This window comes from Nyctereutes procyonoides, unplaced genomic scaffold, assembly GCF_905146905.1.
Source record: "Nyctereutes procyonoides isolate TBG_1078 unplaced genomic scaffold, NYPRO_anot_genome, whole genome shotgun sequence".
Classification (NCBI taxonomy): domain Eukaryota; kingdom Metazoa; phylum Chordata; class Mammalia; order Carnivora; family Canidae; genus Nyctereutes; species Nyctereutes procyonoides.
In genome coordinates this window covers 1,368,032-1,390,400 of record NW_026575041.1, presented here as the reverse complement: position 1 = coordinate 1,390,400, position 22,369 = coordinate 1,368,032, and the positions used below count along the sequence as shown (strand labels likewise).

The 22,369-nt window shown below is 46.6% G+C and overlaps 1 protein-coding gene across 2 annotated transcripts in view; it reads left to right on the top strand.

Annotated features, from left to right (window-relative positions):
• CLPB (ClpB family mitochondrial disaggregase) overlaps positions 1-20,532 on the top strand; it is a 146,432-nt gene extending 125,900 nt beyond the window's left edge. The window contains exons 8-16 of one of the 2 annotated variants that reach the window (XM_055320580.1): positions 4,382-4,459; positions 5,656-5,711; positions 10,141-10,185; positions 10,556-10,717; positions 16,129-16,285; positions 16,747-16,820; positions 16,962-17,081; positions 17,306-17,410; positions 17,794-20,532. In XM_055320580.1, the coding sequence (XP_055176555.1) occupies positions 4,382-4,459; positions 5,656-5,711; positions 10,141-10,185; positions 10,556-10,717; positions 16,129-16,285; positions 16,747-16,820; positions 16,962-17,081; positions 17,306-17,410; positions 17,794-18,042 (1,046 nt within the window). In that variant the 3' untranslated portion in view covers positions 18,043-20,532. Of the gene's footprint in view, positions 1-4,381; positions 4,460-5,655; positions 5,712-10,140; positions 10,186-10,555; positions 10,718-16,128; positions 16,286-16,746; positions 16,821-16,961; positions 17,082-17,279; positions 17,411-17,793 lie in introns of both variants that reach the window. The other variant, XM_055320581.1, reaches the window with a different exon arrangement.
• Positions 20,533-22,369: the final 1,837 nt, after the last annotated feature.

Sequence of the window (22,369 nt, the reverse complement as noted above, 5' to 3'; positions counted from 1 at the left end):
CACTGCCCCTCATTGAGCCCCAGTCTCCTCTTCTGTAAAATAGAGATAATACCTACTGCCCAGGACTAGCACAAGGATGCAAGAGGTATCTGTAGCACACCACTACCGCTGCCACTACTACTGTGACTATTGTGATTTATACTTTTCTGATTATTCCACTCAATACAAAGTGCCTTTATAACGCTGGACTCCTTTCATCTACGTGTGGGCTGGCTTAGCATGTGTCTGACCATTCCCATTTTATAGCTGAAGAAACCAAGGTTTTACAGGAATAAGTGTTTTATTCAAAGCCAGTTATCTGGGATCCCTGGGTGGCGCAGCGGTTTGGCACCTGCCTTTGGCCCAGAGCGCGATCCTGGAGACCCGGGATCGAGTCCCACGTCGGGCTCCCGGTGCATGGAGCCTGCTTCTCCCTCTGCCTGTGTCTCTGCCTCTCTCTCTCTCTGTGTGTGACTATCATAAATAAATAAAAATTTTAAAAAATTAAAAAAAAAAAAAAACAAAGCCAGTTATCTAGAAAGTGGCAGAGCCAGGACTCCAAACTAGATGCCATAACTCCTACGCTGTCTACCCTACCACCGTGTAGATGGAAGTGTACCAGAAAATATAGAATATTCTGTAGAATATAGGATATAAGGAGTTAATGGCATAGAGGTGGAGTGGTGGAGTTAATCAAAAAGGTTGCTGCATGTGAGTTTTAAGATGGCCTTGTAGTGGTGGGCATAGCCAGAAGAAGCCATTCTGCTAAGGGAAGAACACAGCAAGGAGGCACTGGTGCTAGCCAAGCCTGTGGAGCGGCAGCCAAGCCTGTTGGAGCTTGCAGAGATGGGACCAGCCAGGGAAGGTGCTGAGATGCCTGCTCAGGGCACCCTGATACCATCTCAAGCCTAGAGAGCAGTGGTCAGGAGACAGAGGACAGGGGCTCCTGAGGCTGTGTATCAAAGTTGAATGAGCCAGATTAAAATGCTACCAAAAGACTGGTTTCTGGGTGAGGCTAGGGTATGGGAGATGCTGTGGCCAGCAAGAGCCAACTCCTTTCTTTAAACTCCTGAAGCACAAGTTCAAGCTTAAGAGTTAGCCCGGACTCTGGGGGTAAAGCCCAGGGCCTTCATTTATTTACCTGTGTAACTTTGAGCAGGTTACCTAACTTACCTATCTCCTCATCTATAAGAAGGGGAATCAAGGGGCGCCTGTCTTGCTCGGTTGGAAGAGCATATGACTCTTGATAGGGTTGTGAGTTTGAGCCCCACATTGGGTGTAGAGATTACTAAAAAGTAAACTTTTTTTAAAAAGGGGACCCAGATTCCCTGCCCTGCCTGCTTTGTAGATTCATAATGAGGCTCAAGTGAAGTTACGAGGTTTTTGATAGACTGAAAGGTGCGAACAGGGTAAGTTGCTGCATTTGATGATCCACAATGAGAACATTAGCACCTCTGGTCCCGTGTCCAGTGGCCCACGGGGTCTGTGCTGGAGCCTGGCAGAAACCCTCAAGGCCCCCAGCCATGGCCATCAGCCACCCTGCCAGCCACACAGCCCAGGGCCCACCTCCCTCACTCTGGCCTAGCTGCTTCCATTTCTCATTCTGTCGGACCCCATCTGCTTGGTCGTTTTTCTCTTCAGATATTATTAGAAATATCCAGAGTTGTAATTGTTTAATAGTTGGCATTTCGCCTGTTTCACAGGGGCCAGACCAAACCCACCCCAGACTCATGCCCCGGGTCTGGCAGAATTGGCCGGGGACAGCTGTGCGGTGGAGTCTGCCTGGCATTATAAAGAGCTCTTTCCCAGGTGCATTATTAGAAAAGAAGGGGGAAAGATGGCCCCGGGAATAATCCAATTCCACCTTCTCCATGGTGTTTTTGAACTGCATAGCCCAGCAATGTGTAGCTCTCAATACCTGGGAAACTTTCCTGAAAGAGAAATCAGGATCAGAACCTCAGGTATCTGAAACCTGAGGAACCCGACTTCCCCCAGGCCACCTGTCTGAGTGATGCTTGGGTACTTCTGCCTCCCCTAAATACCCTGTGAAGCCTAAGTCCACTTTATGCTCAGCTTCTTTCCAACCTACATTTTCAGTTCACTCACCTTTTGGAAGAATGTGACTCCTTTCAGATGACCCTTCTCTCACCCTTGCCCCAACACACATCCACACCTAGTGTCCGCAGAAGTCTAGCCTTTGCCATTGATATCTCTGCCTCCCCCAAAACCCCATCCACAGGTTCTTGTTTCTCTCAGGGCACTGTTTCTCTCAGTCCGTCTCAGCCAGGCTTGGACTATCCATCATCATCCCCAGCTTTCAGGTACCTGGGAGGCTAGGGGGTTCCTCTGAGAGCCAAGCCTTCCACAGGGCTGGTTCAGCTAGTTTAGAGATGATCTGGGACCTTTCCCAAAGAAGAAGCTGGATTTGAGTGTTTTCTCAGGCCCCTCTCAGGATTCTCAGGAGGTGTCTCCCAAGAGGTTACACTTCCATCTGTTCCCACTGAGGCCAAAACTAGGATCTTTAGGTAACAGCATTCAAGATTGAGGTGAGAAAGGCCGCAGCACGGACCTGAAGTCCTAAAGCAGGTATTTGAAACCTAATCTGACCCCACCCACAACTACTCCTATTCATTTCCTGTCTCTCCACCTGTGTCATGCTGGCTACCCTTGCCCCTCCAGATCTTCCTGGCCTCCATGATCCTTCATCAATCCCACTTCTTCCAGAAAGCCTCCCCTGACCTCCAGAGCTACTTCTCTGAAACCCAGCCATACAGATTGTACCATACAGTATAGCATTTAGGATCTTTGTACCCCAGAACTGGCAGACACTTCTCTAAGACCATCAGTTATTTCTCAGTTGACTTGTTTTCCTGGTCTTGTCTTCTGACATATATCCCTTTGTTAATCTCCCCCAACACTCTGAGAACCAGACCATACATGCAGTTCTAGCTGTAGACCAATCCTGACATTGCACAGTACTCTGTCCCCTTCCTGCTTCTGATTGCCATGTTCTCATTGATGCAACACAAATTAATACTTCACTTTTTAAAGCAGCCATATGTGAGCAAAAAAAAGGAATGTTTAGAGAGAGAAGAGACTCTATCATCTCTACCAGTCAACTAGTGATCTGCTAGCTGTATGACATAGAGACTTAGGCAAGTCTCTTTATCTTTTGCCTCAGTTTCCTGTTCAATGTAATAGAATTCAAGATAATACTTTTCCTCTCAGGTTGTTTGTGTGGGTCTTGAGTAATCAAAAATGTTGACAGTTTATCCAGTTGTGCCCAGCAGATAGCATGTTCAATAAATGATTCTTCATATAATAGTTCTGCCTCATTTCGCCCCCTGCTCTTCTACTTGAGTGATGCTTCTGAGCCTGATTCTCCCACTCTGTAGTTAGGCATTTAATTTCCTCACCTTGAAGGGTGCCAGGGTGGCTCAGTGGTTGAGCGTCTACCTTTGGCTCAGGTTGTGATCCCAGGGTCCTGGGATTGAGTCCCACATCAGGTTCCCTGCAGGTAGCCTGCTTCTCCCTCTGCCTATGTCTCTGCCTCTCTCTGTGTGTCTCTCATGAATAAATAAATAAAATCCTTAAAAATGACAACAACAACAACAACAATAATAACAATAATAATAATTTCCTCACCTTGAATGGTTACAGCCCTTGATTATATACTTCCTCCTGAAAAGGAGAGGTCAGGTCTCATGCTAGCAGTGCTGAACTCTCAGGGAACCTAGTACGTATCTATCCTACTCCCCCACCACTCTTCCTCCACTAGAGGCCATGGTTAGTGGCAGTGATCACCAAGTGGTTCATCCATCTGTGCCCTGAGCTCCACACTACCATTGACTGGATTCCAAAAAGTACATTTGGCTACACTTCCAGACAGTGAACTAGATCTTGGTTTCCCCAAATGGGAAAGAGTCCAGAGCTCACACCCCAGATCCCTCAGGGCCTGCCATGGGCTTCTTTATCTTCCATTTGCATAGGAAGCAGGCTTAGTCTCCCACCAGTGGTGAGTAGATGGATAACCAGCCATCTGAGAGCTAAAGTTCCTCTCGAATTCTCCTTCACCACCCCCCTACCCCCTTCACCTCCATTCACCATCCACCCGCCTTTCAGTTTCCCTGGCAACGCTGAGTGCTCATCCTGGAAAACTTTATCCGAAATCTGCTCTGGGCAGCTTTCCAAATCCATGCTAACCTGATTAGGTGTCTCTAGGGGCCTTGCCAGCTAATCAGATTAGGCAGCACTAATGGTAGTGAGGACTTTGAGTGGGCGCAGAGCAGTAAAACATATTGTATACTTAGTGATAATTATCCTGCCTTTTGTGTCATTGATTTATCTGCCTCCCTCCCTGTCCCCCCCCCACCCCCACCCCATCTTGTGTGTTTGGCCCTAGCGATCCGGAGGAAGGAGAATGGCTGGTACGACGAAGAACACCCTCTGGTCTTCCTCTTTTTGGGATCATCTGGAATAGGTAACTGGGAGCATATTGGCAAGTGGGGAAGGAGAGCTGGGGGGAGCCTCAGCTGCTATGGGTCAGGGTCACACAACCTACTTCTGTACAACTCTGAAAGCTCTGAAAACAACTGCCTCCAAATTAAAGAGCCAGCAAGAGGATTGTCTGTCACATTAGAAATAGCTAGAATTATCCCCCTCCCTTTGGAAGCTGTGATTCAGGGCCTAATTCACCTGGGTGACCAGGCCCCTTTGGGGTCTGATAGCCCTGATCTGGCCACTCTGCATCCCCAGAGGCTACCCTTTGGGAACAATTGAATCACCTCTGCTTCCCAGCACACCAACTTTATTTAGTACAGCTTGGGACATAACCTTCTAGGAAGCTAAAGTAAGCCCTTAATGGCCAACACAGTGGGGATGCTTAGCAAAATTGGTTTCAGTCAAATGGGTTGGGTGTTTTTCTAGCCTGTTGGGCTGGACTATCTGAGGCATTCTCATCCCCTCACTCTCCACCCTCACCCCCTAACTTGCACCACCACCTCCCACCATTGCCCTGATGGGAAGTTTCATGCATTTGTTGTTTCATTTTCCCCTGTTAGCATCTTCATGGGCCTAGCACTCCCCCAGATGTAGGTTACTGTCATCTCACCATGATACTGTAGAACTTGATTTCCTATGTTAGACAGTGACTTCCAACAGTTTGGCCATCATACCAAATGGCCCTTCAAAGCCACCACATTGGTATTGTCATTCTTTCTTTATGTTACAAAGAAAGGCTATGAGGCCAAGAAAAGGTGTTCTTTATTCCCTCAGCCTTTGTTTGGTTGGCAAGACCACAGGTGTCTAAAGAAATGCAGTGCAGTAACCAAGAAGTCAGGGTGCTCCTGTGAGAGGCAAGTTTGCACTGGGCTTCAAAGGACAAATTGGCTCTGGATTATAAGAGTCCACTCCCGCTTTTAAAATGCTGCTATAGAGAAAAAGTCTCAATCTCCATCCACAGAAAAATCAAGATGCAATCCAGACTTGGATTCTGGTTCCAGCTCCACCTTTGATTCTCCTTCCCAGTGACTGGGAGAGTCACCGACCCTCCCTGAGCCTCAGTGTTCCCATCTATAAAATACGTTATTTCAAATGTCCATGCATTTCTAGTATTCTTTCATTCCAGAAGACAGTCATTTGGTCCTAACCCAATACCTCTCCCTTCCTTCTTATTAGGAAAGACAGAGCTGGCAAAGCAGACAGCCAAATATATGCACAAAGATGCCAAAAAGGTAAGGGTTGGGATCTAGGCCTGGTGTGCAGGCCATGGAGACCTCACCACTACTGCTAGACCCCAAAATTCTAGGCTCCTGAATCGGATAATAGTAAATCAAAAAGATGGACCCTGGCCCAGAAAGCAGGCCTCAGTCTGGCCCCAGACCGGCCACCAGTTGTTCCAGGAATTTGGGCAAATTATCCAACCTCCTGCACCTCCTTTTATTTATCTATGAAACAGGAAAAATAATCCTTGCCCTGCCTGACTTCTGGGGCATTTGGAAGAACCCCATGAGATTCATCCATGCATTTTCAGGCATGTACTTTGAGGAACTCAGGCTAGAAAGGGAAACAGCTTTAGAAACATACTAGTACTATTTAGTACATCAAGGCCATGCTAAAGAGTCTTGGGGCCTGTAGGAGAAAACAAATGGAATGAAAAGATGCCGTATTGCTTCTCTCCATTGTATATGAGCTTTTATGTCTGATATCTTATGCCCTAAGCTGTGGGGTGGTCACAGTCCCCTTTTCCCCATGACTCGGAGCCTTTGGACTAAACCACAAGAGAGACGAGAAGCCTGTCCCTAACCCATATTTATTCAGACTTAGGCTTTCAAGGCCTACTTAGTTTGACTTTCTATGCTAACTAGAAATGTTGTCATACAGAGAGAAGTGTCAGAGCCAACCTTGAAGATTGCAGAAACATTTCTGCTAAAGCCAAACGTTCTTTCCACCAGCCTTCCCCTGTGGAGGCTGAGGTACTCCTGCCCAACATCTGAGGTTGCTTCTGACCCCAGATGCTCTTGCCTAATTTCTATGGAAAGCCTCCCTCGCTGAGACAGTGAGGAATTACTCAAGCCTCTGGTAGCCAAAACTGCCCCAGCAGCTGAGTCCTAGCCACCTTCCATCCTGCTTCTGGCCTCACTGTCCCTTTGCCTCCTCCTTGAGGGCCTGACAGCCGTAGAAACAAGGTAGGTCACTCAGGTTGTATCCTCCTGGGCCACATCCCTGGCACCCTTCTCCCTAATAACTGGCTAAAAGCTCCTAAGCTTCCCTGGCTCTGCCAATAGCTATGCTCTGCCTCAACCAAAACCCAGAGCAGACCCACTTGACAGGCAGTAGGCAAGAAGCAGCACATGGCATGCTAATATGCTGCAACTGAAATAGCATTTTTAAGACAATTCATCAGGTTGGCAGCGATTGAAACAATTAGCACTCTGGAAAGAGCCATAAACTAGCAAGACTATTAGGGAAGATACAGTTACGGGCAGGAACCACCTGATTAGGGATGAAGAATTCTGAGTGGTTTAATTTTAATACTGTCAGAAAGGTTAATATTTAATTACAAATTATAATCTCCTTATCCAAGCTGTCTTAATATGTCTTCATACACAGTGGAAGAAAGAAAGCATTGGCTGACTTGCTGGTGTAGAAAGGAGACGGGGCTTGCTTAGAGACTGATGATGCACATCATTTTTAGTGAGCGCATCTGAACGAGGGGCAGACTAACACCAATGCAGGGGCCCCTGAAAGCATGATGATGGTAATGCAATCACCTGCAATACACCATCACCCTTCAGGAGCAGGGGGCTGGGTGGGCAAGACCCTGGAGCCAGCCATTCCTCAGCACAGGCTCTAGTTCTACTTCCTACTGGCCTTAGGCGGGTTACTTGACCCCTCCAGGTTCCAGCTCTCTTGCCTCAAAGTGAAGCTGTTCAGTCCTGTGTCTAATGTTGTGAGCATGCAGTGAGACACTATGAGTCACAGTGACCTCAGGCTCTAGCACCCTTAAGTAAGTGCCTGAGCCCTGATCTCATGTTTATTTATCACCGTGTACTTTCCATGGTACCACCTCATTGACTGTCTTGTTCAATCCCATGAGAAAGATTACACAGATGCTAAATTAGATCCACTTTTCAGATGAGAAGACTGAGACCCTATAACACGTAGGGGCCCATCCAGGGTCACTTGTGAGGAGAAGAGATGAAATCAGAATCCAGTCTCAACTGTCCTCTCAATACTATTATCCCTAGCTGCAGTAGAAGGCTAGATTGTAAACTTGTCAATGGGTTCCCATGTCAAATAGGGAGATGAGAGGCATGAGAATCCCAGTACAACCATCTGTGTGTTTAATTTTTAAACCCTAGGTGGTACCTCTATATAACCCCTGCTTGTACAAGCCCTGTGGGCAGAGTCTGTGTTTAGCATAGACATTTTCTGGCCTTGTAACAGGCAAGTGTGAGACCTGCCTTCAAAAACCTGAGAGTCCTGCACTGTACTTGATGCCAGCAGGACCCAAGAAATAATGTATAGGAAGTGTTATGTCACAGGAACAGTAGAGTATGGCTGGCTAAATGAAATGTACACTGGCCAGGAAGTCGGTGGCTTGAATTTTAAGTTCTGGCTCTGTGATCCTTAGTTTCCTTATTTGTAAAAAGCCACTGATAGACCTCTGGACCTGGTTACCTCACAAGGTCTCATTAGCACATTTGTATAATTTCTTTATCAGATCTTTGGCTTATTTTTTTCTCTCATTAGCCTCTACTCTTTCTCCCAGATTGAGCGGTTTTGTTAACTTCCATTATTAAGGTTAATAATCCTTGAAAAAGTACCTTAATGGTGTTCTGTGATCTTATCCTGAGGTAGGGTGGTAGAGCCCTGAAGATGGCAGTTATAATGGTACTATGACGAAGGGATCAGAAGCAAGGGTCTGAGTCCACATACCTGGGTTCAAACTCCAGCTCTAAACTACTCTGGAGTTAGCTGGGATATCTGTTCACATCAGTTTTCTCAACTGTAAAATGGGTTCAATTATGGTGCCTATCTCATTTGATTATTATGAAGATTAAATGAGATAATGTAAACTGCTACATACCGTTAGCACATAGTAAGTAATCAGTACATGTTGTATATTATTATAATTGTTGCCTCTTTTCTAGATAACTCTAAGCTAAGATTATGTGAAACCAAAAGTGTTCCAGCCAAGAAAAGCTGTGAAATTTTGTTGAGTTACTCAACAGATCAACAAAGATCTAGGATGAGAACCCACATCACTTGACATAAGTGAGCATTAGTCTATACTTCTGGTATCCTGGGACAGTTGACATCTGTACACAAAGTGCAGAACTTACAGATGAAGACTGCCAAGAACTGATTGACAGAGCAGGAAGTATAAGGCAGTAGAGTTTTAGTGGCTAAGAGGACAGACCTGGAGCTAAATTCTCAAACCTGAGTGACCTTGGGCAAGTTACTTTAATCTGTGATTCAGTTTTCTTACCTGGAAGGTAGGAATGATAATAATACTTAACTCACAGACTTATACATGTTCTGAGCTCTGTATAGCTTGTTTAGAACATTGCCAGGCACTTAATAAGCATCCAGGGCCTGTCAGCTATTTTCATTAGGTACCCATCTTGTGGCTTCTAGTGCATTGCTCCCTCTGGGAAGAACTCCTAGCTTCCTCATGTCCATCCTCTTGTTCTTCCTCAAGCTTTTGTTTGTCTTGGCTGAGCTGCCTAGGGCCCTCTGAAAACGCTTGCTGGCTGATGTTCCCATGTTCTCTCATAGCAGTAATCACCTCCACATGGCCTTAATACTTCTCCAAGCCTTTATCTACCTCTTGGATTAGGTGCTGTCCTCAGGCTCCTCGTGAGGCCAGGAGAGGAAACAAGGGCCTGTGTTACATAGGAAGAAACTGCAGCTCCAAAAGGGGAGGCATCTTGCTTGGTGCCACACAGACTGTGACCAAACTGGGACTGGAAGCCAGGCCCCTGCCAGAGCTCTTTTGCTGCCCTGTACCTCAGGGATAGAGTGACAGAACACAGAAAAACTACGTTTCTGACCAGCAGCCATCTAGAACATAGCCTGGATTTCAGACATAGATAGCTACCTCCCTCTAGGGTCTTGGCAGCCTGTCATCCTCAGCTCTCAGAAGAAGGGTATTCATTGAGTGTACTTTCTGAGGTGGAAGCATGTGCTAGTGGGAGAGGAGCCTGGGGGAACCCTGGTCTGGGTGGAGGGACAGGGAACCTGTGAATATAAATCCCTAAATTCATCATGAAAAAGAGTAGGCAAACGCCATACTACATGTACGCACGCATACCCTTCCCCTGGGGCTAATCATGGTTGAACCTCACTCCAAAGGGCAGTTCCCAAAAGATCACTTCTAGGTCAGACTAGTAGAAGCCTGAAAAAAAGAGACCTGCTGAGCCAGACTTAGAAGAGCAGGGACATGACTTGGGTTTATTAAGGTAGGGAATGAGGGAGTCACGTTGGAGATGAATAGACAGAAAAGGAAGCAAGAAGCCAAAAAATACACGAGAATGGGATAGAGGATTTTGTGTTGGAGTGGTCTGAAAGCCTATGGGATATTTGAGATGCCCTCTTCCTTAACCCTTCCCTCTACCTTCCTGTCTCCCAAATAGACTCCTTCTTGTTTCCACACAGGGCTTCATCAGGCTGGACATGTCTGAGTTCCAGGAGCGGCATGAGGTAAGTGAGGGTCCCTGGTGAAGTGTGATTTGGAGGGCCTGTCAATCAACATGACTCTGCCTGGATATTTTTTTGTTCCTTGTCATTTGGACCTGAGATAATTCCAGCAGCCTTGGGATTTGTCCTTTGGGGGCATACGTGTGCAAGAGGATCACTGGTCTATTTTACATAGGACTTGCTCTAAGAAATAAACAGAGAGAAGATCTCTAGGCTCTCCCATGGCAGCATTCCTATCACCCCAAAAGAAAGTCCGACTATCCTTGTGGATACAGGCAGTCTTAATGAATGAAGCCATTTTCCTGTGCATGCCCATATGAAAAGCTAAAAAGTATAGAAAGGCCTTCCCAATATGTTCCCTTCCTTCTTCCAGGTGGCCAAGTTTATTGGGTCTCCACCAGGCTATATTGGCCATGAAGAGGGTGGCCAGCTGACCAAGAAGCTGAAGCAGTGCCCCAACGCTGTGGTGCTCTTTGATGAAGTGGACAAGGCCCATCCAGATGTGCTCACCATCATGCTGCAGCTGTTTGATGAGGTGAAAGTCACTTTGGGCTGGGATGGAGTAGGGGATACCTGGAGGTATTGGGACGCTGTGAACAATAAGAATCAAGGGCCCAGAGGCCTTGTCTGATCCCTCCTCTGCTTGCTATTTCCACATGTGTATGTTTAGTCACTTAGCAGATGTGGTTTTGTCCCCTTTCTGGACCAGGGCCCAGGGTGGGCCCTCGAGGGCAGACCAGCACTACCCAAGAATTGAAATTTCGTGGTTGCCCGGGCTACCTTCTAGAGAGACATGGAGCAGAAGTGCCAGGACAGACCTGAACTTTTAGTTCCCACTGCTCCATCTCTGTGCATCAGCGCCTTGACAAGCAAGGAGACTGGATCCAAGATAAGCTTCAAGAACCTTTCTGGCTCATGGAGCCCTTCTCTTCCAAGGAGCTCTAGGCTTGTCACAAACTAGACAGCCTCCTTCTGATGGGGTGAGCTCTAAATGAGAAGAAGTCCCTTCTTTATCAGCACATTCTGGGTACTAGGCTTGTTCTAAAGTTGTCATTGCTAACCATCACAGTAGATAGGCAGAATAGAAACTGTCTTCATTTTTTACAGAAGAAACTGAGGTTCAGAGAGGTTGTAAATGTCTTGCCCATGACATGGAGCTACTGTGCAGAGGAACCCTGTTTGGGCCATAGATTTGATTCCAGAGCCCCAGTTCTCCCTCTCTGTACACTCTTTACTTCAAGCAGAGGACAGAGACTTAGGATCATAGGAGGGGTTGACTTCCTCAGGGGTCCTGCAGAACTGGATACAAGGCTTCTCTTCTGCTCCCACACAGGAGCTATTCTAGCCAACACATGTCCAGATGGAGTCCAGCCTACCTTTCCACTTAGCCCCATCCAGCCCTGTGACAATAGGAAGGGTTTTTGCTTCCCACGTTGCGAGTGTGCTCAATGAAGTTTAGTAAGAAGGGACTCCTCCTGGACCAAGTAGCACACCAGGTACCAAGCCAGGAAGACTCAGATCCAATATCCCCACAACTACCCATCCCCTTCCCCACCTGGCCCAGCATCCTTGTCCCTGCCCCAGTTTTATTGCTGTCTTTCTAGCCCCCTAGCTGTTCCCTGTTCCCAGACTAGCCACTGAGGAATGAAGGTGGGGCCTTCAAAGGTCATAGATTCAGTTACCGATACCAGTGCTCTGAGACTTTCCATCTTGTTCCAATCTCTTGTTGGGATTCAAGTATACAGCTATAGACCAGACCCAGTCCTGCTCTCTGGGAGCTCCCTGCCTAGTAGATGGGTGGAAAGGAGACATGATAATAGTTGATATTTTTGACTTTATGTGCCAAGCACTGTTCTAAAACATTCACTTGTATAAATTCATCGAATCCTCCCAGCCTGTGAGGATGGTTATTATTATTGCCTCTGTGTAAGAGGTGGAAACTGAAGTAAAATGAGAGAAGTGAGTGGCCTATGGGCATGCAGCTGGGAAGAGAGTCCAGGCTTGGAGCCCAGGCAGTCCAATTCAGAGCCTGCAGCTTCAGTAATAACTACCACGCAGCTATAGCCAGAAGAGAGAGATAGGTCTGCAGGGAAGCCTTCACAGGAATGGAGGGCTTAGCTCAAAGAGTATGGGCACTGCGGCTTCTGACATCTCTGCAAAGGAGCTTCTCATGGCCTCCTTGGCCCAGAAAGAGTGAAGGCAGCTTTGACTGAGAAACACAAGTACCACCTTAAACTTGTTACCACCTCTGTATGTAAGCCCTCCCCACCCCACACCCACCCCCGCTTCCCCTGCTGCTGTCCTTCCACTGGCTTACCTTTTGGGAGTCATAATTCCTTCCTCTAGCCCCCACCAGCCTACTGCCATTTCTGAAGTTTATGCCCTTCGTTCCATTGACCAAAGCTACCATCCAAGATTACTTAGCCAGATTTATGCTTATAGGCTTCTTATGGACCAAGACCTTGTATTACCTACTCCAACCATTCCCAGAGCCCACAAAGTCAAGGGAAATGCTCTGTTGAGTAACTTAATTCAACAGTAATTCAGCATACCTTCCAAGGATAAATAAGGAGGTTCTAGATGAACCTCCTTATTGGAGGAGGGCAGAGTGGAGAAGGGCTGGCAGCAGACATCCACTGTGCAGAAGCATAGGGGCACAAGACATCCTGGTCTGTCCAGGGAGCTCTAGCTGCTCAGTACCGCTCGACTGCAAAAGGGAAGTAAGAGCAGAACAGTAGAGGTGAGTGGGTAAGGTGAGCAGGGACCAGTTATGACTCCAGGCAAAGGAGTGTGGGTTTACTTGTTAGATTGTAGGAGTCTTTAAAGATTTTGAACAAGGGGACGCCTGGGTGGCTCACTGGTTGGGCATCTACCTTCGGCTCAGAGCGTGATCCCGGGGTCCTGAGATCGAGTCCTGCATGAGGCTTCCCACAGGGAGCCTGCTTGTGTCTGCCAGTATCTCTGCCTCTCTCTGTCTCTCGTGAGTAAATAAATAAAATCTTTTAAAAAAAAAGTTCTCATTTAAATAATAATAAAATAATAAAGATTTCGAGCAAGAAAGAAACATGACCAGATGCTCACTTTATAAAGATACTGTAGGCAGCAGTGAGAGAATGGACTGGAAAGAAGAGGGGGAGCAGAAGGAGGCTGTTGAAGTATCCAGGCTAGATGGCTGCTCTAAAGCAGGGCTACAGGCTGGCCAGAACTCCCCAAAGGCCGACCTTGCAGGGCTCAGTCATTGAACATGAGGGGAGATGGAGGAGTTGGGGGTAGCCAGCTATAGGATTTTTGGCCTGGGTGACTAGATGGCCGCTGTCACCATCAGCTGAGGCGGACAAGGAGGACAAGCAGCAAACTGGCAAGGAAGATGAGGAACTGAGGTTTTAAAATGGCTGAAAATGAGATACCTAAGGGACAGACTAGGTAGAGGTGTCCAAGAGGCCAGCCATCAGTTGGAGCAGTCTATAGCATAGGACTGATCTGGACTAGAGGCAGAGATTCAGGAATGCATCAGCACAGATAGGGAAGGCTGAGATCTCTCAAGTAGGGGGTATATAGTATGCAGAGAAGAAGAGAGAACTAACACAGAGGCTTGTGACCAATATATCAGGAAAGGCAGAGAGGGAATGTGGTTCATTGTGGGGCGAGAGGACACAACATAGTCTCTGCCTCAGTGTTCATGAATGAGTGGGGGAGACCAGCAGCAAAAAGCCCTCCAGCGTTCTGTGGTACATGCTGCACTAGGATAAGTTGCAATGCCAGGAGTTGTCAGGGCACCAGATCCAGTCTGAGGACATGAAGGAAGCCCCCCATTCCCACCCAGCCCTGTTCTCCCAAGCCTGGTCCCAGAGAAGCAGGAGCCCTCATGCTCTCACCAAGTGGAACTAATGACTTCAGAGCCTGCTGTGCAGGGCAGAAGTCCCAGGAGGACACTAGCCCCTGGGGAGCCTACCTCTGCGCCTCCCTTTAAGTATGGAAGCAGTGGGAAAGCAGCACCCATAACTCTGGGTTGGGTAACATTCACACCCTCCCAGTTACTGCTGGGATGTGGAACAGTGGCAGCTCCTTCTTTGAGATACATCTCTACTGCCAAGGACTCTGAAGAGGAGGAGACATGAGCACTGTGGAAGTCATCCTTTGGGTTAGTCATATACTGTATCTGCTCCCCTCACCTACCTGAGACCCATTCTCAGGCTCAGTTAAAAGCAGGGCTTTGATCCTGGAATGAAATTGCCTAGTTATTGTTCTGGCCACTATAGCAGGATGTGTACTCAGTCCTCAGGGATGAACTCTGCGAGGAGTGTCATATGCACACATTTGGACGTGTCACATACACACACACACACACACACGTAACTCATAATCAGGAAAGCCAATGGCGAAAGCTCAAGAACATCCACTTGCACCCTTGCCTTCCTTTCTTCTCACCCCAGCGTAGGATTGTGGAAAGTAATCAGAACCTAGACCACAGGGCCCCTTCTGAATTGATCCCCTTGGAGTTAACACTTTCTAAGAGGCCTGAGGGGCACCTGGGTGGCTTAGTTGGTTAAGTATCTGACTCTTGATTTTGGCTCAGATCATGATCTCAGGCTGGGGATCAAGCCCCATGTTGAGCTCCATGTTGGGTTCTGTGCTCAGTGGGGAGTCTGCTTGAGGATATTTGTCTCTCCCTTAAATTAAATAATTAAATCTAAGAGGCCTGTGCCAAGGGCCAGTATAAAGCAAGGCTAAAAAGCACCAGGTACCATGCCCCGCGTAGAGTAGGTACTAAGTTAATGCACATTCCTTCCCCTTTTGCATATGAGGGCCAGGGCTGATCTGCCATTGGCTTTAGAAGCAAGCACTGAGCCTGAGTCAGGTCCATACTACCAGGGAAAGGGAAATGCTTGAGGTGGACTAGTTACCAGCTGAGGTTGAGGCAGGCAGGAGCAGACAGGTTGGGGTCAGTGACCTGTCCCCAGAACCATGCTCCCTGTGCTTTGTGGGAGGGGTGCAGTGGTGCACAGAGAACACTCAGCAGGGCTCCGGTGATAGAAGTAGAAGTGCCATGTTGGTGTCCACTGTTGTTACTACCATCAGTTCTGCTCAGCAAGACCCTGACCATTGCTTTCATCATAAAGGACTGTAAAGTACTGTTATACAATGATGGACTTGTTTGCTGAGTAGATGCAGCTTCTTGCCTGGAACTGCGTGGCCCCAGATAGCTATACTTCTCATTCTTCTGTCTCTTCTCTCTGCTGTTGTTCCTTTTCTTTTTCTTTGATGCATCTGTCTCCACTATAGATCCTTTCTTTCGTCTGTGTCACTTCTAGAAAGAGCTCAAGATTCCAAGGAATCTTCCCACATCGGTTAAAGGAGGAGCCTTATTTTCTGTCCCTCTCTGTCAGGCAAAAGGATGGCTTTAAAGTTGCAGAGATGGCATACCTGCAACATACCTCCTAATAACAGTTCAGAACATTTGCACAGCTTAGCTAACTAAGGATTTTTAACCAACATGACCATATTAGTCTTCACAGTGGCCCTATAAAATACTCTCCTCTACTCCGGGCCTTCCCCTTAACACTTAATACACTGATTTGTCATTGCTGGTTTCTTGAGTGTCTTTTTTTTTTTTTTTTAAACGAGCCTGTTGAAGGCTCAGTGAGGCCCTGGTGCCCCAACACAGAGCCTGGCCCAGACTGGCCTCCAAGAGAATGTGTTGGATGGATGCCTGTTTAATCAGCTGACTTTTGGGGTGCCAGAGATGAACTGGGGACCCTGACTGTTGACAGAGATGTAGTCTTGACTGGAGGCACTCTCAGCAGATAGAATGGTTATAGCCCAGGGCAATGAGAACCAGGAGGAGTGAGCAGCCGGCAGTTCTGAGCCAGGGGTTCTGGGGAGACCTCCTGGAAGAGGTACCCAGGCTCAACACTCTCTGACTGTGCAGTCACTGTTCTTTCCCAGGGCCGGCTGACAGATGGAAAAGGGAAGACCATTGACTGCAAGGACGCCATCTTCATCATGACCTCCAATGTGGCCAGCGACGAGATTGCACAGCATGCACTACAGCTGAGGCAGGAAGCTTTGGAGATGAGCCATAACCGTATTGCCGAAAACCTTGGTATGGCACATGGCCTGAGCTGTCTGGGCATCTGGGCAAGTGCCCAGACCGTCAGCACATCTCCTAGGGGCAAGGATGATATCAGGCAGGAGGCCACATCTATCACCTTTTTATTTAGAAATGAACCTTCCAACCCCTCTTCCAAGTCAGAACTCAGGTCTTGGTCCTGACTGTTGTTCCCCTCCTTCCCTCCTTCACACAACTCCTACCCTAAGGAACCCTCAGGCTTTGTATTTGTAGCACATAGAACTGGAAGTGCTTCAGGAAGTGTCCAGTCCCATGCTCTCGCCATTCAAGTGGAGACTAGGCTGAGGCTTAGAGAGCCTGAGGTCCTGACCAGGATCACACAGACCATCAGGGGCAGGACAAAAGGTCTTTTTATGAATGGGGGCTGGAGGCAGGCACAATTCCCAGAGCTCCTTAGGTGTGGGAGTAGGCAGTTTATGATTCTTTTTCCACAGGGGATGTCCAGATTAATGACAAGATTACCATCTCAAAGAACTTCAAGGAGAATGTGATACGCCCCATCCTGAAAGTAAGAGGTCTTTGTCCTTCCTACTGGAGTGTCCAGTGGGAAGATCCCTTAGCCATCCTTAGTCTTCCTCACTGGGGTCTAGTAATTCCCTTTACCCCTTCTGGGTCACAGAGCTCACCCACCCCTAACCTGGCCCTGCAGGCTCACTTCCGGAGGGATGAGTTTCTGGGAAGAATCAACGAGATTGTCTACTTCCTCCCCTTCTGCCACTCGGAGCTCATCCAACTTGTTAACAAGGAGCTGAACTTCTGGGCCAAGAGAGTAAGAGCAGGAACTTCCCCTGGGCAGGGTTGGGTCATCAGCCCACTGGAAATCAGGGAACACTGGGTTGGGAGTATCAGCTGCCTAGAAGCATGGAGCACAGTGGTGCGGGCGGGTGGCCCTGGTGGCACACAATCACTCACAGTCCCAGGCCTCAGGCCAGAGTGGTGAGAGGTGGAAACACTGGGCCACATGCAGGTATGCTCCTATCTGACCTGTCTCAGGCCAAGCAAAGACACAACATCACGCTGCTCTGGGACCGTGAGGTGGCAGATGTGTTGGTCGACGGCTACAATGTGCACTATGGCGCCCGCTCCATCAAGCATGAGGTGAGCACAGGAGCCAGAGAGAAGTAAGGCACCTCCACACCTCCCTCCCTAGTGCCCCAGCCCCATCCTAGGCTCCCAGCCTGGAATAGTCCATACTCAGAGCAGATGCCCCTCAGAACCAAAACCAGATGAAAGTAAAACCCCACTCTGGAGAATAACCAAGTATGAACCCCTGCCAGAAGTGAGGAACTGAGTTAGGAACCTCAGAAACTGACATCATTGAGTATTTAGCATAGTCCTGCAAGCTGTGTGTTGTTAGCCCCACTTTGCAGAGGGGGGAACTAAAGCTCAGAGGCTTCTGACTTGCCCTAGCAGTAAGTGACAGAGCCTGGGCTTCAGCCCCAGGTCACAGTAAGGATGACCATTTCACCTGTCACCTACAGGTAGAGCGCCGTGTGGTGAACCAGCTGGCAGCCGCCTATGAACAAGATCTGCTACCTGGGGGCTGTACCCTGCGCATCACTGTGGAGGACTCAGACAAACAACTGCTCAAGAGCCCTGAACTGCCCTCACCCCAGGCTGAGAAGCGTCCCCCCAAGCTGCGGCTAGAAATCATCGACAAGGACAGCAAGACCCACAAACTGGACATCCGGGCACCACTACACCCTGAGAAGGTGTGCCACAACCTCTAGCTTCTACCTACCTGCCTATACGTGCCCTCAACATCCAATAAAGGCCCCTCGGCTGTGGCATGGCAACTGACCTATCTTCCCCTCATGCCCTTTTCCTCCTCTCCACCCAGCCTGAGGCCTTTTCACCTCCTCATAGCCCCTGGATGACCTCAGCCTCAAAGTCAAAAATAGGGATGTGGCCCTCCCTAAACCCTTTGTTTTGGGTCCAGAACTTGCTAACAGGCCTCCAAGAGAGGAGCTGCCTCCTCACCCCCTTCAAGGCAGGGAGGAGAAGGAGGTCCCATGTCCTATCCTTCAGCATGATCCCTATGGCCTTGTAGTCTCTGGGACTTTATCATGGTCCCAGGAAGCTCAGAAGTTTGACAGCTAAGAACAGATCTGCCTGGGAGAAGACAGGAACCAGGCTATGACCTGCCATCCTTTGCTGGCCTTTATGGAATGGGTCCCCAGAATGTCTGCATAGTTTGTGGAGAAAGAGTACAGAGGCCCAGGCACAGAGGTTGTACAGTGTAGGCTGTAGCTTCCTCTTGCCCATACCCAAAAATTCCAAGAAGGGACCCATTAAACCCTTCCCCTCTCTACTGCCATATGGTGGCCATTCCCCCTCACCACACATTCTGGTATCAGGCCAGACCATGCTTCTCCAGCTTTGGAACTAAGCCAGTGTAAGGCACCTCTAGAAGGAAGGTTGAGTGGGTCACTACCCTACTCTGCTCTGGGACTGGACAATAGTACCAAATGACCAAGCAAGCTCACTTCTATAGGGCCTCCTTCAGGAGACTAACACAAACATTGGGGAGCTAGCTATAGGGAGAGTGATAATGAAGTCAGGTTGTTCCAGGTGGCCATGCAGTCTGCATGTTAGTCACTAAGCAGAGGGTCTGCACACCATCCCCCAAGGGCATACCACAAACCAGCCATGTTTCAACCCCAGCTTAGCAGGACACAACAAAGCCTAGTGCATCCTTGGGTACCATCATCAGTAGCCCATCACCTGCAGGGCCTTTTTGGCTCCCTCCTTGGTGTCAGCTAATCTCTTTTAGGAGCAGAAAATAGAGGCAGGAATTAAAGTCCCTTGGGTGATGGAAGAATGCCCCAACAAAGTGGTAGGTATGAGGCAGTCAGAAGTCAGGAAATGGGCTCCAGCAAATGCTCCAGCAATCACCGTCCAGTCCCTCAAAGAGCTATCTGCTGCTTCCTACCTCAGTGACTGCCGTTCTTTTTACTGCTGCTGCTGCTACTACTACTACTACTACTACTACTTGTTTGGAAATAATTTTAGACTTACAGAAAGTTGCAAAAATAGTAGTTCCCACATATCCTTCACCTCTTGTGTCTTAGTATTAACATCTTACAAAGTTATAGTATAATTATTAAAAGCAGGAAATTAACATTGACACAGTACTAACTAATCTGTAGATATTCAGATTTTGCCATTTTTCCCACTGATGTCCTTTTTCTGGTCCAGGGTCCAATCCAGGATTCCATGTTACATTTCTTTTTTTTTTTTTTTTCCATGTTACATTTCGTTGAATGTTTCCTTTGTCTCCTTCAGCCTGTGACAGTTCCACCATCTCTCTTTGCCCTTCATGACCTTAACACTTTTGAAGTGTCCAGACCGTTATTTTGTAGATTGTTCCTCAGTTTGAGTTCGTCTCCTGTTTTCACGTGATTAGATTGAGTCTGCAGTTTTGGCAAAACTTCCTCCAGAAGTGATGATGTGCCCTTTTAGTGCCTTCTAGCAAGGGGTGATGTTAACTTTGATCACATGACTGAGGTGGTGTGTGTCAGGTTTCTCCACTATAAAATTACTAATTTCCTCTGAAATTAATAGGAATCTGGTGGGAAGATACTTTTAAGCTATGCAAATGTCTTATTTATCCTTAAACTTTTGCTACCAATTTTAGCATCTACCGATGGTTTTTGCTTATGAGTATTAATGCTGTGTTGGCCTAATGATGACTTTGTATTTACTTATTTCATCTGTATTTATTAATTGGTATTCTGTTTTAGAAAGAACTATCTCTTTTTCTCCCATATATTTATTCTTTAATTTATTTATATCAGTATAAACTGATGGATTTTCTTTTTTATCCTGTGGGCTCTAATCTAATACTAGTTTATCTGTTGCTCATACTGGCCCAGATCTGGCCATTGGGAACTCTTCAGGTTGACTTCTGTATTGTTTCAGCACTGCCCTCATCATTTTTTTAGCCCTTCCTTACTCTCTAGCACCACACAATGTTCCAAGCTCATTTATATTTTTCCTGTTCCAGCCCTGGCATCAGCTAATTTCCCAGGTAGTTCCTGGTTCCTTGCACTCGAGAATGGGCACTAGGTGTATTAATTGCTACTAAAGTGTCATTACTTCTAGGCTCTTTCAGCACACAGATCTAGGAAATAGGTGTATTCCTGTTAACACACACTGTTGGATTTATCATTGTATCTATATGTATATTATTAAAAATCATGAGTTTACATTGAAACCTATAGTTCCAATCCAATACCATAGGATTTGTGACTGCTGTTATTACACTCTACTATTCTTTTTCTCTTCTTCTGCTATCTCTGTTTCTTCTCCTTTCATTCTGTTTGGTGTTCAGACTTCCCTTAAAAACTCTAATGCAGTCAGTTAGTGACCATCCTATATGGAACATTCCTATTAGATAAAGTTCTTATGCCTGGTTGTCAGTCTTTGGTTCAGTTAGCTGTGGCTAGGAGCAGCAGGCATATAACTCAAGACCAGATAACTGTATTAGAAAACCCAATGGCCACCTTTGGGAAATGGAAAAAAGAAGATAGGGTAGGCCCTCAGATTTTGAGGAACTTCTACATTATCACTTCTACAGATTCTTAGCTATACCTCCTAATTGATGTTGGCCCCTTGTTGTGCTTCCATAGCATTCTAGGCAGTACTCAGCTCACCTGCATTGTTTGTTCTATATCTGTCCTTGTCACTAGAATGTAAGCACCCAGAGAGCAGATACTCAGTTGTCCAGCTCACTGTCCTATTCACAGGACCTGACTGCCAGCATATGACAGATGCTCCAGGTATTTGGATGGATGGGTGCGCCCTGCAGCAAGCACAAATCTCCACAGTGGGTCAGAACAGTATCATTTTTTCACTGAGCACACATATATTTGTCATGTTCTTATGGCCAGCCAGTAGGACCTGTCAGGATTAGACCCTGAGCAAATGGGGCAAAGTAAGACCCAGATCCTGTATTGAGTATCCTGGAATGCATAAGACTGGGCTTGAAAATAAAAATGTAACACCTTTATTATTCAAAAAGAAAAATTCAAAGATGTATAGTGATTGTTTTAGAAATTTAGGGAAGGGGTACCTGAGTGGTTCAGTTGGTTAAGCATCTGACTCTTGATTTCAGCTCAGATCATGATCTCAGGGTTGTGAGATCAAGCCCCGTGTCAGGCTCCATGCCTAGCATGCTGACAATTCTCTTTCCCTCTGCCCCTGCACCCCCTCCCTCTCAAAAAAAAAAAATATATATATATATATATGGGATTAAAAAAAGCATTTAAACCATAAGAAAATAGAAAATGGACCACTAAAGATAAAATCTGAAGTTAAAAAGGAGAAAGGATAAGTAGAAAAATCACTCTGTAGAAACACCAATAAAATAGATAAAACCTCAGCCTGATTAAAAGAAAGAAAAAAAAATGCAAGATTAGGAATGAGAAACCATGTAGGTATGGAAAGTTTTAAATAATTATTTTAATAAATTAAGAAACAGCAGATAATTTTCCAGCAGACACTCAAAACATACTTTGAATAGACCAATTAATTACCAAAGAAGAAATTGGAAAGGTGATTAAACATTTATCCTTTTAAAAAATCATGTTCTTTTATTTAAACTTTTTAAATTGAAATATACATGGGAAAAAATGCACAAATCACAAATATACAGTTCACTGAATGGTCACAAGCTGAACACTATTTGTAGCTGTCACATTCAGCCCAACAAATAATTTTTTAATTATTATATCAGCTGCTTCAGACCACGGGATAAGATGGAAAGATGCTCAGTTAAATTTTAAAGGCCAGCATAAGATTAATACTCAAACCTAATAGTGGCAGAAAGAATGTCCTAGCCTAATCTCACCTATGACCATAGATAAAAAGTTCCAAATAAAATAAAGTTGAATTGTACACTATCCTCACATTACATTTATTTCAGTAATAACAAGCCTCGATATCAGGAAATTTACTAATAAAATTCACTACATCAAGAACTTGAAGAGGGGTACCTGGCTGGCTCAGTCGGTAGAACATGCAACTCTTTTTTTTTTTTTAAGATTTTATTTATTT